The sequence below is a fragment of the Cololabis saira genome, chromosome 10 (genome assembly GCF_033807715.1).
Source record: "Cololabis saira isolate AMF1-May2022 chromosome 10, fColSai1.1, whole genome shotgun sequence".
Classification (NCBI taxonomy): Eukaryota; Metazoa; Chordata; class Actinopteri; order Beloniformes; family Belonidae; genus Cololabis; species Cololabis saira.
In genome coordinates this window covers 117063-133725 of record NC_084596.1, presented here as the reverse complement: position 1 = coordinate 133725, position 16663 = coordinate 117063, and the positions used below count along the sequence as shown (strand labels likewise).

The 16663-nt window shown below is 38.8% G+C and overlaps 1 protein-coding gene across 1 annotated transcript in view; it reads left to right on the top strand.

Annotated features, from left to right (window-relative positions):
* Positions 1 to 16663, top strand: part of LOC133451726 (ribonuclease inhibitor-like) — a gene marked incomplete at its 3' end in the record, with an annotated part of 42992 nt that overhangs the window by 15230 nt on the left and 11099 nt on the right. Inside the window, exons 3-6 of the mRNA XM_061730868.1 lie at positions 2400 to 2588; positions 8374 to 8547; positions 9830 to 10003; positions 11286 to 11459. Coding sequence (XP_061586852.1) covers positions 2400 to 2588; positions 8374 to 8547; positions 9830 to 10003; positions 11286 to 11459 — 711 coding nt within the window. The remainder of the gene's footprint in view (positions 1 to 2399; positions 2589 to 8373; positions 8548 to 9829; positions 10004 to 11285; positions 11460 to 16663) is intronic.

Here is a 16663-nt window from a genome sequence, read left to right as displayed (position 1 = left end):
CCGTTTATCGCTGCTTGCAGCTTTAATTAATATTATTCCTCAATATGTCTGTTAAGATCATTTCATCCAGGTGACATCAAGTCATAAGTTTCAACAAATAATGTCTTTTTATGATTTTCAGTGTGTAAAACTAAATATAAATACATGTGTGTTGAAGTAAGTAAACTGAAATAAAGCTGCTGTCTAGACGATGAGTTTCCTTCATCAGCAACAAAACATCCAACAAGAACATCAGAAACTTTGTGTTGAAACTATGTCGTCACTCAATCAACTTTTTCAGAGAAAATGTTGGAAAAAACTCCTAAACAGACAAATATATACTGATTGATGAAGAAATGTCTCCTTAAAACATGAAAATTATGAATATTGTTAATTTATTCATTAGTTAAGGGAAAAAAAAACATTTAAACAAGTTCACATTGTTACATCAAAACTCAGCTCCAATAAACTTTTACCTTCATTTAATATTTACATAGAAAGTCTGATTTTTGAATTCAAATTCTATCAAAACTGTTTCTGCCATTTAAAATTACATTAAACCCTGGTGCATCAATTAGTTTCCATATTTTGACGAGTATTTGGTTCTAGTTTCCCTGTAAGGGTTCAGATTTGTACGTTTTTGTACCATCACGCGTCTGTTCTTGATGAATCAAATGTATTAATCAGACAAAAGTTTTCTGCACCAGTTCCAGATCCATCACTGGAGAAGAGATGTCTTTCATGAATGCTGAATAAACACAGACGTCCTCCTGTCCTGAAACTCTTTCTCTGCTCACAAAGTCCTTCTAGGAATGAAAACTTTATCGTCAAAAACATCATTTACAAACAGACGTGTTATTGGGACAGAAACACGTGACATGAATGGACTTTACATGGTATAGACTGTCGTCCTCATCACTGACTTTATTGAAATCAGCACAAACTCAGACTTTTCTAATCATCAAGTCAATAATACTGAAGAGAAATATACGCAGACTATTGATCACATGTGTGACATCAATATGAACATCAGCCTTCATAAAATCCATCACCTTTCTAATTCTCATCTGTACGGAGCATTTAGAATGATGATGATGATGATGAATTGTAATTTATCTGTAAAATGATGAAGATGATGCTGAATTGTAATTTATCTGTAAAATGTTGATGAAGATGATGCTGAATAGTAATGTATCTTTTATCTTTATTCAGATTGGAGTGGTGCAGTTTGTCAGAGATCAGCTGTTCTTCTCTGGTCTCAGCTCTGAAGTCCAACCCCTCCCATCTGAAACATCTGGACCTGAGTGACAACAACCTGCAGGATTCAGGAGTGGAACATCTGTGTGGATTTCTGGAGAGTGCAGACTGCAGACTGGAGACTCTGAGGTCAGACATGTTTTAGTTGTGTGTTCAGATGAATCTGATGTGAAAGTTGTGTTGACACTAACCTGCAGACATCAGGCTGATCTTCTACTGATCCACACTGACCATCTGACTGCTCTGAGTTCTTCTTCTCTGCTTTAGTTTCATCTTAAACTTCCTCTTCTGATTCATTACATAAAACTAAACATGTGAATGTGTCAGACAGGAACAAATGAAGAACCAGAGATGTGTCTGAACCTGGAATAAAACATCTTCACAAACATGAATTAACTTTACAGCTAATACGTTCAGAAATGTCATCCAGATGTTAATAAACTGAGAGAGTCTGACAGACAATAGTGGACAGACTGAATGTGTAGTCGTCCAATATATGAGTTATAGAGCTCATTTACTAAATAACTTCTTACTGTGGATGAAATCAGTCAAACCAACGTTGGCTTCCTTTGACTAACATCACATTTTATTTTAACAAATACAAGTTTACCAAATATGAAACTCTAAACGTGGGAAAAACATATTTTTCTATGTGTTTAATATTATTCCTCAATATGTCTGTTAAGATCATTTCATCCAGGTGACATCAAGACATAAGGTGCAAAAAAATAATGTCTTTTTATGGTTTTCAGTGTGTAAAACTAAATATAAATACATGTGTGTTTAAGTAAGTAAACTGAAATAAAGCTGCTGTCTAGACGATGAGTTTCCTTCATCAGCAACAAAACATCCAACAAGAACATCAGAAACTTTGTGTTGAAACTATGTCGTCACTCAATCAACTTTTTCAGAGAAAATGTTTGAAAAAACTCCTAAACAGACAAATATGTACCGATTGATGAAGAAATGTCTCCTTAAAAACATGGAATTGATGAATATTGTTAATTTATTCATGATTAATGGGGAAAAACATTTTAACAAGTTCAAATTTTAACATCAAAACTCTTTAAATACCTGGGAGTACACATCCACGAACAACTAAAATGGGAGACACACACAACCGTGGTGGTCGCGAAAGCGCAACAGCGCCTGTATGGACTCAGGCGTCTCAAACAGTTCGGCCTGACCAATAAGACCATCCTGAACTTTTATCGGGGGACGGTGGAGAGCCTGCTGACCAGCAGCTTCACCAGCTGGTACGGGAGCTGCACCGACAGAGATCATAGAGCTCTCAGGAGGGTGGTGCGCTCAGCCGAGCATCACTGGCTGTCAGTTCCTACACTGGAGGAACTGTACACACAGCGCTGCCTCAGCAAATCCCTGAGGATTATAAAGGACCCCACACACCCCCAAAATACATTTTTTAAGTTGCTGCCCTCAGGGAAACGATATCAGTCAATTAAGGCCAATACCAGCAGACTGAAGAACAGTTTTATTCCACAGTCGGTCAGACTGCTGAACAAACACAAATGAACACTATGATTTGACGGCCTTGTACGCTGATTTTAGTTCTTTTAAACGTTTTTTCTCTTAGACTAGCATTTTATTATTACTGTTTTAACTATGTATTGTGGAGCACGACCCAGCATAAGCTTTTCACAATGCATGTACTTGTACATTCTGTGTGACAAATAAACACCTTGAACCTTGAACCTTGAGGTTCAATAAACTTTTACCTCCATTTTATATTTACATAGAAAGACTGATATTTGAATTCAAATTCCATCAAAACTTTTTCTGCCATTAAAAACTACATTAAACCCTGGATCATCAATTATTTTCCGTTATATTTTGAATTAACGTTGACTGTGATGAAAGCACTTGAACGCATCGTGGTTGGGAAGCTACAGGGTGAGGTTGAACACCTTTTAGATCCCTGACAATTTGCTTACAAGCATGGCTTAGGCACTTGTGATGCTTTAAACACCATATCACATTTAATTATTAAACATCTCGGAAATTCCAGAGCCTTTGCAAGACTTCTATTCATGGATTTTACATCTGCCTTTAATACAATAATCCCTCACATCCTTTCAAACAAGCTGGAACAGATGAATGTGAATCCTTACATAGTTAAATGGTATTCTTCTTTTCTTACAAGCAGGCAGCAGCAGGTTAAAATCAATTCAACCCTCTCCGAAGTTCAGGTGATTAACACGGGCGCTCCACAGGGTTGCGTCAGTTCGCCTATTCTATTCACATTATATACCAATGATTGCAGGAACCATCACCTGAATAATTATGTTTTTAAATTCTCTGACGACACGGCCATACTGAGTCTACTGACAGTGGACTCAGATATCGCTGTGTACAAGTCAGAGGTAGAAAGATGTGTGCAGTGGTGCGAGAAGCATAATTTGATTTTAAATGTTAAGAAAACAAAAGAAATGCTGTTTGATCCCAGGTCTGTTGGTGATCACAGCCTCGTCTTTCTGAATGAGGAGAGGGTTGAACAGGTTACAGTACATAAATACTTGGGCATTTATTTTGATTCTAAGTTACAGTGGACTCATCATGTAGATTATGTTTGTTCAAGGATCAGCCAGCGCCTGTGCTTTTTGCGCAGGCTCAGGGTTCATGGAGTGGATAAAGATGTCATGTTGTTGTTCTACAGAGCAGCCAAAGAAACCATCATCCACTATGGCATTACAACTTGGTTTGGCAACCTGACCATTAAATGTAAAGTACAACTCCAAAATCTGATCAAAAGGGCAGGGAAAATAAATGGTATGCTGCCTCCATCATCCCTGCAGGAGATATAACAAACCCTTATGAAGGAAGGTCAAAAAATGATCTCAGACCCAAATCACATCCTGCACAGGGAATATGAGTTGATGCCTTCAGGCAGAAGGTATAGGTTGCCAAGCTGTAAACTTAATAGATTTAAATTCTCTTTTATTCCATTATCAATCAAGTTACTCAATAACAGGAAATGAGATGTGTGTGTGTGTGTGTGTGTGTGTGTGTGTGTGTGTGTGTGTGTGTGTGTGTGTGTGTGTGTGTGTGTGTGTGTGTGTGTGTGTGTGTGTGTGTGTGTGTGTGTGAAGGGCGGAGTGTGCAATAACGTGTGCTGCTGTATGTGTAGAGGGATGTGCAATAATGATTATGCTGCTATATGTGCATGTGCATGTGCAATAATGCTGCTGTAACAAGGGTTTTTTTTGTGTAGAGGTGTTTTCAGGACATTGCAAGGGGGCATGCAAAGAGCGGGGGGATATGACGATGTGTTTTTGTTTATTGTGATTTTATATGTTTTGTTATATATGTGGTGCCTGGAGTCTCTAGTTTTGTCCAAAACAAATTTCTCTCAAGGGAGACAATAAAGATTATCTTATCTTATCTTATCTTATCTTATCTTATCTTATCTTATCTTATCTTATCTTATCTTATATTATCTTATCGTATCTTATCTTATCTTATCTTCCATATTTTGACAAGTATTTGGTTCTAGTTTCCCTGTAAGGGTTCAGATTTGTACGTTTTTGTACCATCATGCATCTGTTCTTGATGAATCAAATGTATTAATCAGACAAAAGGTTTCTGCACCAGTTCCAGATCCATCACTGGAGAAGAGATGTCTTTCATGAATGCTGAATAAACACAGACGTCCTCCTGTCCTGAAACTCTTTCTCTGCTCACAAAGTCCTTCTAGGAATGAAAACTTTATCATCCAAAACATAATTTACAAACAGACGTGTTATTGGGACAGAAACACGTGACATGAGTGGACTTTACATGGTCTAGACTAGGGGTTCCCAACCTTTTTTGTGCCAAGGACCAGCAGAAGTATAAACAAAAAAGCTCAGGGACCGGTTGAGAATTTATGTCAATTTTAATAAACATTTTAGAAAAAAACAATGCATTTTAAAATGCAGAATATCATGAGCGATGTTAGCTGATGTTGTGGCCTTTAAAACTTACTTCTGCAAATCTAACTCACGTTTTTTCCTTTCTAAAAAATCCACTGGTTTGTCTTTGAGAGAAGGATGTTTTGTATTTAAGTGTCTTTGGAGCTTGGATGGCTTCATTGCTTCGTTGGCGAGCGTTTCTCCACATAAAATACATAGTGTGTTTGGCGCCTCCAAATCGCCCGTTGCAACAAATCCGTATTTTATATACATAATGTTGTACTTGCGATTAAAGCTTTTGCTTTTCTTTTTGGTAGGATTTTCCACTTGTTCATCACTATTTCTTTTACTCGAACAACCAGTAAAGAAACGGCTCATGGAGGTTTGCTGAGGTCCGCTCATCTCTGCAGCTGACTGTACCTAACCTGCAGCACCTGTGCATGGCGCTGTTCAGTCCAGTCGGGTACCAGAACTTATTGTCCGCCAAGCCATGACAGGGCTGCCACTCAAAGGAACACATTTCGATTTATACAAGTTTTGGATGAAATTTTATGACAAAAAAATGCAAAAATTGTTTTCTTAAATTTAGTATGAGGTTGCTTTAATTATTGGGCAAATGACAATAAACCCGAGAAAGATGGGTACTTCAATAAAAAATAGATATTTTTTTCAACTTTGCTGCTGTTCATACAAAAAGTAAATAAAAAAACCAAGGACAGGCACAGTGATCAGTCAGTATTGACATAAATCCATAAATAAATAAACCTCTGTCCATTATTTTTTCAATTTTTAACGACAGGCAATTGTGTGATATAAAAAATAAATGATAATATAAAATAAAACGTCTCGTATTTTTTCTCCATCAAGTGGGTAAATGGGTTCTGAATGGCAGGACGTACTCTGGGTTGAACTGGTATCATTTGTTGAAACCCGTCACCATCAACCGCGGAAAGCCTCATATCACAGATCAGCATCTCAGTACTGACTCAGTGAGGGCAGTCGTCTGGTCCAGGAACACGTCTGCTTCTTTTGCAGAAAGGGGTCCATGGTGGCTCTCCATCGGTCTGCATGCATTTAATTTAAAATACTTTTGTCAGGCACAGTCAGGCATAACGTTAAAGCTCTCTTTTAAAGGCAAAATACGCTTAATATCTTACCAAGGCGAGTCCGTTTCGTTCAACTGTCCGAGGTGCTTTCTCTTCAAATGCTCGTGCATTACAAACGTGCTCCGGTGATAAGCAAGGTCTCCTTTGCAAACCTTTTGTTACCCGCAGCTGCGCTGAGACGCAAAAAAACGAGAAAAAAAAACGCGCTGAGACGCTGTCGTGCAGCGCGGCTGTCGGCAGAGATTGTATGAGGTGAAGTGAAGTAAGATGCCTCACTTCATTGGGAAAAAAACGTCTGGTGACAATTGCCGACAATTTTGATTATCGCTTTTTGTTGACAACGTCGACGAATCGTTGCAGCCCTAATTATGATCGGAACACAAGCCATTACACGGCCCAGTAGTAACGGCTCTACGGCCCGGTACCGGTCCGGGGACCGGGGGTTGGGAATCACGGATCTAGAGTGTCGTCCACATCACTGACTTTATTGAAATCAGCACAAACTCAGACTTTTATGATCATCAAGTCAATAATACTGAAGAGAAATATACGCAGACTATTGATCACATGTGTGACATCAATATGAACATCAGCCTTCATAAAGTCCATCACCTTTCTAATTCTCATATGGAGCATGTAAAATGATGAAGATGATGCTGAATTGTAATTTATCTGTAAAATGAGGAAGATGATGCTGAATTGTAATTAGCACGCCTCCTCCATAGCTATGCCATAGCAATGGAGGAGGAGTGCCTCTGGCAAAGCCAGAGGCACTAATGTTATCCTGTACACCAGGCCATTGTCTTAAATAAGAATGTATTCTTAGCAATTCCTGCCTGGTAAAATAAAGGTTTACTACTACTACTACTACATTTATTTTTCTTTATTATTATTATTCATTTTCCGGACAAAAAACTTTGGCGCGTAAGTAGTCCCGCAGCTTTGAGAAAACACAAAAAGTAAATACGTAGAAACGTGCGCCTTAAGTCCATCACCTTTCTAATTCTCATCTGTATGGAGCATGTAAAATGATGAAGACGATGCTGAATTGTAATTTATCTTTTATTCTTTATTCAGATTGAGGAGCTGCAGGTTGTCAAAGATCAGCTGTTCTTCTCTGGTCTCAGCTCTGAAGTCCAACACCTCCCATCTGAAACTTCTGGACCTGAGTGACAACGAGAACCTTCGTGATTCAGGAGTGAAACATCTGTGTGGATTTCTGGAGAGTCCAGACTGCAGACTGGAGACTCTGTGGTCAGACATGTTTTAGTTTTGTGTTCAGATGAATCTGATGTGAAAGTTGTGTTGACACTAACCTGCAGACATCAGGCTGATCTTCTACTGATCCACACTGACCATCTGACTGCTCTGAGTTCTTCTTCTCTGCTTTAGTTTCATCTTAAACTTCCTCTTCTGATTCATTACATAAAACTAAACATGTGAATGTGTCAGACAGGAACAAATGAAGAACCAGAGATGTGTCTGATCCTGGAATAAAACATCTTCACAAACAGGAATTAACTTTACAGCTAATACGTTCAGAAATGTCATCCAGATGTTAATAAACTGAGAGAGTCTGACAGACAATAGTGGACAGACTGAATGTGTAGTCGTCCAATATATGAGTTATAGAGCTCATTTACTAAATAACTTCTTACTGTGGATGAAATCAGTCAAACCAACGTTGGCTTCCTTTGACTAACATTAACTTTTATTTCAACAAATACAAGTTTACCAAATATGAAACTCTAAACATGGAAAAACATGTTTTTCTGTGTTTTTAATATTATTCCTCAATATGTCTGTTAAGATCATTTCATCCTGGTGACATCCAGACATAAGTTGCAACAAATAATGTATTTTTATGGTTTTCAGTGTGTAAAACTAAATATAAATACATGTGTGTTGAAGTTAGTAAAGTGAAATAAAGCTGCTGTCTAGACGATGAGTTTCCTTCATCAGCAACAAAACATCCAACAAGAACATCAGAAACTTTGTGTTGAAACTATGTCGTCACTCAATCAACTTTTTCAGAGAAAAGGTTTCAAACATCACTCTCTATGGAGCATGTAAAATGATGATGATGATGCTGAATTGTAATTTATCTTTTATTCTTTATTCAGGTTGAATAACTGCAGGTTGTCAGAGATCAGCTGTTCTTCTCTGGTCTCAGCTCTGAAGTCCAACCCCTCCCACCTGAAACATCTGGACCTGAGTGTCAACAACCTGCAGGATTCAGGAGTGAAACATCTGAGTGGATTTCTGGAGAGTCCAGACTGCAGACTGGAGACTCTGGAGTAAGACATGTTTTAGTTGTGTGTTCAGATGAATCTGATGTGAAAGTTGTGTTGACACTAACCTGCAGACATCAGGCTGATCTTCTACTGATCCACACTGACCATCTGACTGCTCTGAGTTCTTCTTCTCTGCTTTAGTTTCATCTTAAACTTCCTCTTCTGATTCATTACATAAAACTAAACATGTGAATGTGTCAGACAGGAACAAATGAAGAACCAGAGATGTGTCTGAACCTGGAATAAAACATCTTCACAAACATGAATTAACTTTACAGCTAATACGTTCAGAAATGTCATCCAGATGTTAATAAACTGAGAGAGTCTGACAGACAATAGTGGACAGACTGAATGTGTAGTCGTCCAATATATGAGTTATAGAGCTCATTTACTAAATAACTTCTTACTGTGGATGAAATCAGTCAAACCAACGTTGGCTTCCTTTGACTAACATCAAATTTTATTTTAACAAATACAAGTTTACCAAATATGAAACTCTAAACATGGAAAAACATATTTTTCTGTGTTTTTAATATTATTCCCCAATATTTCTGTTAATATAATTTCACCCTGGTGAAATCAAGACATAAGTTGCAACAAATAATGTCTTTTTATGGTTTTCAGTGTGTAAAACTAAATATAAATACATGTGTGTTGAAGTAAGTAAACTGAAATAAAGCTGCTGTCTAGACGATGAGTTTCCTTCATCAGCAACAAAACATCCAACAAGAACATCAGAAACTTTGTGTTGAAACTATGTCGTCACTCAATCAACTTTTTCAGAGAAAAGGTTTGAAAAAACTCCTAAACAGACAAATATGTACTGATTGATGAAGAAATGTCTCATTAAAAACATGGAAATGTTTTTACATTTTACCAAGTTCAAATTTTAACATCAAAACTCAGCTCCAATAAACTTTTACATGCATTTAATATTTACATAGAACGCCTGATATTTGAATTCAAAGTCTACCAAAGCAGTTTCTGCCATTAAAAACTACATTAAACCCTGGATCATGAATTAGTTTCCAATATTTTCATGAGTATTTGGTTCAGCACAAACTCAGACTTTTCTGAACATCAAGTCAATAATACTGAAGAGAAATATACGCAGACTATTGATCACATGTGTGACATCAATATGAACATCAGCCTTCATAAAGTCCATCACATCTCTAATTCTCATCTGTATGGGGCATTTATAATGATGAAGATGATGATGATGATGATGATGATGATGATGATGATGATGATGAATTGTAATGTATCTTGTATCTTTATTCAGGTTGGTGAACTGCAGTTTGTCAGAGATCAGCTGTTCTTCTCTGGTCTCAGCTCTGAAGTCCAACCCCTCCCATCTGAATCTTCTGGACCTGAGTGTGAACGACCTGCAGGATTCAGGAGTGGAACATCTGTGTGGATTTCTGGAGAGTCCAGACTGCAGACTGGAGACTCTGAGGTCAGACATGTTTTAGTTGTGTGTTCAGATGAATCTGATGTGAAAGTTGTGTTGACACTAACCTGCAGACATCAGGCTGATCTTCTACTGATCCACACTGACCATCTGACTGCTCTGAGTTCTTCTTCTCTGCTTTAGTTTCATCTTAAACTTCCTCTTCTGATTTATTACATAAAACTAAACATGTGAATGTGTCAGACAGGAACAAATGAAGAACCAGAGATGTGTCTGAACCTGGAATAAAACATCTTCACAAACATGAATTAACTTTACAGCTAATACGTTCAGAAATGTCATCCAGATGTTAATAAACTGAGAGAGTCTGACAGACAATAGTGGACAGACTGAATGTGTAGTCGTCCAATATATGAGTTATAGAGCTCATTTACTAAATAACTTCTTACTGTGGATGAAATCAGTCAAACCAACGTTGGCTTCCTTTGACTAACATCAAATTTTATTTTAACAAATACAAGTTTACCAAATATGAAACTCTAAACATGGAAAAACATATTTTTCTGTGTTTTTAATATTATTCCCCAATATTTCTGTTAATATAATTTCACCCTGGTGAAATCAAGACATAAGTTGCAACAAATAATGTCTTTTTATGGTTTTCAGTGTGTAAAACTAAATATAAATCCACGTGTGTTGAAGTTAGTAAAGTGAAATAAAGCTGCTGTCTAGACGATGAGTTTCCTTCATCAGCAACAAAACATCCAACAAGAACATCAGAAACTTTGTGTTGAAACTATGTCGTCACTCAATCAACTTTTTCAGAGAAAAGGTTTGAAAAAACTCCTAAACAGACAAATATGTACTGATTGATGAAGAAATGTCTCATTAAAAACATGGAAATGTTTTTACATTTTACCAAGTTCAAATTTTAACATCAAAACTCAGCTCCAATAAACTTTTACATGCATTTAATATTTACATAGAACGCCTGATATTTGAATTCAAAGTCTACCAAAGCAGTTTCTGCCATTAAAAACTACATTAAACCCTGGATCATGAATTAGTTTCCAATATTTTCATGAGTATTTGGTTCAGCACAAACTCAGACTTTTCTGAACATCAAGTCAATAATACTGAAGAGAAATATACGCAGACTATTGATCACATGTGTGACATCAATATGAACATCAGCCTTCATAAAGTCCATCACATCTCTAATTCTCATCTGTATGGGGCATTTATAATGATGAAGATGATGATGATGATGATGATGATGATGATGATGATGATGATGAATTGTAATGTATCTTGTATCTTTATTCAGGTTGGTGAACTGCAGTTTGTCAGAGATCAGCTGTTCTTCTCTGGTCTCAGCTCTGAAGTCCAACCCCTCCCATCTGAATCTTCTGGACCTGAGTGTGAACGACCTGCAGGATTCAGGAGTGGAACATCTGTGTGGATTTCTGGAGAGTCCAGACTGCAGACTGGAGACTCTGAGGTCAGACATGTTTTAGTTGTGTGTTCAGATGAATCTGATGTGAAAGTTGTGTTGACACTAACCTGCAGACATCAGGCTGATCTTCTACTGATCCACACTGACCATCTGACTGCTCTGAGTTCTTCTTCTCTGCTTTAGTTTCATCTTAAACTTCCTCTTCTGATTTATTACATAAAACTAAACATGTGAATGTGTCAGACAGGAACAAATGAAGAACCAGAGATGTGTCTGAACCTGGAATAAAACATCTTCACAAACATGAATTAACTTTACAGCTAATACGTTCAAAAGTGTGAGCCAGATGTTAATAAACTGAGAGAGTCTGACAGACAATAGTGGACAGACTGAATGTGTAGTCGTCCAATATATGAGTTATATCTTTATCTTTATCTTTATGAATCTTTATTGTCTCCCTTAGGAGAAATTTGTCTTGGACACGAGGCACGGCAACAATCATACTCCAACAAACATAGAAGCAACCCTGAATTCTTTGCCCAAGCATAGAATCAAACCACACTATAATTAACCCACATCAGTTCCCACTCCCAGAAAACCCATTACACAATAGAAGAAGAAACTTATTGCACAGAGCCCGACTGAACTTATTGCACGGATGTCCACATTATTGCACTGACCCACACAGAGAAACCTACACATTATTGCAAAGCCCGACTAATCATATTGCACAAATGTCCACATTATTGCACAAACCTACACAAAAAGAAACCTACACATTATTGCAAAGCCCGACTAAATATATTGCACAAATGTCCACATTATTGCACTGACCCACACAGAAAAACCTACACATTATTGCACATTTCTTTCCTCACTTCACTCCCAATCTCACCCAATCCCAATCTCCCTAACCCTCACACACACACACACACACACACACACACACACACACACACACACACACACACACACACACACACACACACACACACACACACACACACACACACACATTTCATCTCCTACTGTTCAGTAATTTAATTGATAGTGGGACAAATGAGAATTTATACCTGTTCAGTTTACACATGAGTTGCCTGAATCTTCTGCCTGAAGGCATTAACACACTCTCTTTATGCAGGATGTGGTTTGGGTCAGCAATGGCTTTTTGGCCTTGCTTCATCACTGTCTGCTCAAAAATCTCCTGGAGAGTGGATGGGGGCAGCAGACCGATTATTTCCCCTGCCCTTTTGATCAAATTCTGGAGTTGTGATCTAAATTTAATGGTCAAATTACCAAACCAAGTTGCGATGCCATAACGGATAATAGATTCAATGGTTGCTCTGTAGAACAACAACATTATGTGTTTATCAACTCCATGGATCCTGAGCCTACGCAGAAAATGCAGGTGTTGACTGATTCTTGAACAGCTATACTCAACATGATGCGCCCATTGCAAATTAGAATCAAAACAAATGCCTAAATACTTAAATACTGTTACCTGCTCAACTCTCTCTTCACCAATAAAAACAGGGCTATGATCGCCGATGCATCTGGGGTCAAACACAATTTCTTTTGTTTTCTTAGCATTTAAAACCAGACTATGTTCCTCACACCACTGTACAGTCTCTTTTATCTCTGATTTGTACACAGAAATATCTGAGCTGCCTGTCAGAAAACTCAGTATGGCCGTATCATCTGAGAACTTAAAAATGTAGTTGTTTGAGTGGTGATTCCTGCAGTTGTTTGTATATAATGTAAAAAGAATAGGAGAACTGACGCAACCCTGGGGAGTACCAGTATTGATAACCTGTATGTCGGAGAGAGTTGAGTTGACTTTCACCCGTTGCTGTCTACCTGTGAGAAATGAAAAGTACCATCTGATTATGTAAGGATTCACCTCCATGTGCTTTAATTTGCTTACCAAAATGTGAGGGAGTATAGTATTAAATGCAGATGTAAAATCCATAAACAGTACTCTTGCATAAGCAGTAGGATTTTCAAGGTGTTTTAGAACTAAGTGTGTTATTGTGTTCAAAGCGTCATCAGTGCCTAGGCCATCCTTATACGCAAATTGGCAGGGGTCTAAAAGATGTTGCACTTCACCTTTCAGCTTCCCCACAATAATGCGTTCAAGTGCCTTCATCACAGTAGATGTTAACGCTATTCGTCTGAAATCATTATTGTCCTGTGGACACGGAATAATTACAGCTTTTTCCACATCTTAGGAATAGTGTGTGTGTCAACAGACAGCTGGAACAAGGGACTCCAGGCTGGAGTTACAGTTTTTTCTGAAAGCTTAGGCGCTAATTATGTTCTTGTAGCACAATTTCTAAAACTATTAACACACATAGCAAAACCACTCACTGAGTTAGCGAAATTAAAAGCACAAATACTGCTTTGCACTCAGTTTGTAATTTTGTAACACACACTTTGCAAAACTGTAGGCACAATTCACTGCTTACACTCAATTGCCAAATTTCCAAAACACTCCTAGCAAAATTATACGCATGTATGGCTATTATTTACACTATTTTGCCAACTGTCTGGAACACTTTCACATGTGAAAACAATTTTAGAGAATTAGTTCACTTTGCAATCAGCCTAAGCACTATAAATAAGCCACAGGTAAGCTGTCTGTGTGGAGTACAATGGAAGGAGCAAGAAGATTATGAATCAGAGGAGGCCGAGGAAGAGGACGTGGAGGTGAAGAAGCAAGAGGGAGAGGACGTGGAGGTGAAGGAGTTGGAGGAAGAGGACGTGGAGGTGAAGAAGCGAGAGGTTTAGAGGAAGTTAGAGGAAGAGGACAAGGAGGAGCAAGAGGAGGACGAGGAAGGGGAAGAAGAAGGGCCAGAGCAGACCTGATATGTCATCATATGGGACAATGTTAGTTTCCATAGGGCTGCTTTGGTCCACAACTGGTTTACTGATCACCCACTCTTCATGGCACTCAACCTCCCCCCATACTCTCCATTCTTACTGTAAATCCAATTGAAGAGTTCTTTTCTGCCTGGCGCTGGAAAGTCCACGACCGCCTTCCCCATCAACACACAGCCCTTTTACAAGCAATGGAGGAGGCATGTGGAGATATTGAGCAGGCATCATGTCAGGCATGCAAGGAGGTATTTTCCCCGGTGCCTTGGACTGGAGGACATCGCATGCGATGTGGATGAGATTTTGTAGCCGGACCCAGAGAGACGGCATGATGTAGGCTGATTGTCTTTTTTTTGTGAATGTATTATTTTGTGTTCTGTGCTGTGTCTTTGTTTTGACGAGTGTGAATAAACACCAATACTTGAAGGTTGGATCCCTGTGTGTTTACAGAACTATGACAAAAGTATGACCTCAAACTGACCTAGCCTACCTTGTGCACAGAAAAAGAAAAAAGCCAGATGTGTTTTGTATTCATACCATCAGTGTGTAGTTGGCACATTATGTGCTTAGTAAATGATGGCATGTGTTTACTGTCTGATATGAAAACACCATTTTTACTAAGGTGTGTAGAGTTAATCAAACTGTGTTTGATTTTGCAAGAGAACTATAAAGTTTTGATAATTTGGTGAAAGGTTTTCTCATTTGTGTGTAGAGTTTAGCAAAAATAGCCAATGTTGCAAAAAATGTAATTAAGGATTCAGAAAAAAACTGTAATTCATCAGCAAAAGATTTCAGAAGAAGAGCTGAAATGCCATCTGGCCCACAGGCCTTCTTAGTGTGTAATTTTTTAAAAACTTTAGCCACAGCATCTGGATCAATCACAATTCTGACTGTTGGATCACATGATGTTAACATTTTCCTGCATTCCTCAACACCATCACTTGTTACACAATCAAACTGCTCATAAAAGCTATTGAGTTAATTTGCTTTTCCCAGTTCGTTTAGTACGTTCATTTCCCTTTTGTTGGAATTCAAGTTCGTCATTTCTCGCATAGAGTCCCACAGTTGCTTTGAGTTCTTGTTAGCAAAAGCTTCTCTGATGCATAGGCTATGTTGTTCTCGTGCCTCTCTTAATTTCTTCCTGAGTTCTTTTTGGACTGCTGTCAGTTCAGTTCTGTTGTTGTTCCGGAAAGCTTGCTTCTTCCGTTTGAGGCAGTGTTTAATCTCAGGCGTGATGTAGTCCTTATTATTTGGGTATAATTTGATGGTCTTTTTAGGCACTACAGTGTCAACGCAAAAATGTATATACCCGGTTATAGTCTCTGTAATGCTGTCAATGTCATTCATGTCCTGAAAAAAGATGTCCCAGTCTGTGGCCAGGAAGCAACCACTTAACTCCTCCTTACTCCCCTCCTGCCACACACTGACGGTCTTCACGATGGGTTTACTTCTTTTGAGAGCAGACTGAAAGGTGGGAATTAACTGAATTGAGTTATGGTCTGAATTTGCAAGGGGTGATCTGATTTTAGCATGCATCCTTAATACTGCCATAACACTTATCAAGTATCTTATTTTTCCGTTTGCTGTTATTGACATATTGTTGGAAACCTGGAAGTGCAAGGTCCATTTTGCAGTGATTAAAATCTCCCAATACAAAAACGGGTGCATCAGGTTTATTTTCCAGTTGCTGGTGAACACAGTCAGCTACACGTGAGGCAGCTTTGGGACCATTCCCACTAGGCGGGACGTAAACGGCACAAATAAAAATATTCCCATAGTCTCTAGGTAGATAAAAAGGTCTCAGACTTAAGCATATGAGTTCGAGATCAAGGGTACATACTGTGTCCTTCACTGTGTAGTTTGTGCACCAGGAATTCTTAATATAAACACAGATACCACCACCCCTCGATTTCCCTGAGTTATCATTTCTATCCATACGCACATTAGAAAATCCCTGTACCTTAACCAACGGGTCGGGAAAGTCCTCACGCAGCCAGGTCTCCGTGTAGATCATGAGGCAGGACTCACGGTATTCGTCGCAAACTTTTGTGTTCAGACGTAGCTCATCCATTTTGTTCCTCAGGGAGCGCGCGTTGCTGAAGATGATTGATGGTAACGGAGGTTTGTTGCACCTTCGGCGGAGGCGGTGTAGAATGCTGCCTCTCTTCCATCGTTTCCGCGGACGGCTGCCTCCGCGTCGTCGCAACAGCTCCTCCGGGACGTCGTCCAGCAGACCCGGCGTTGGTGCAGTAACCCTCCGTAGGGACAGTAGCCATTCCCTGCTGCCCACCTGCAGCACCTGCTCGTCTCCCCGGGTGAGCACGGTGTTGGCGTCATGTTGCATGCAGACGCTAGATCTTAGCAGCAGCAGCAGT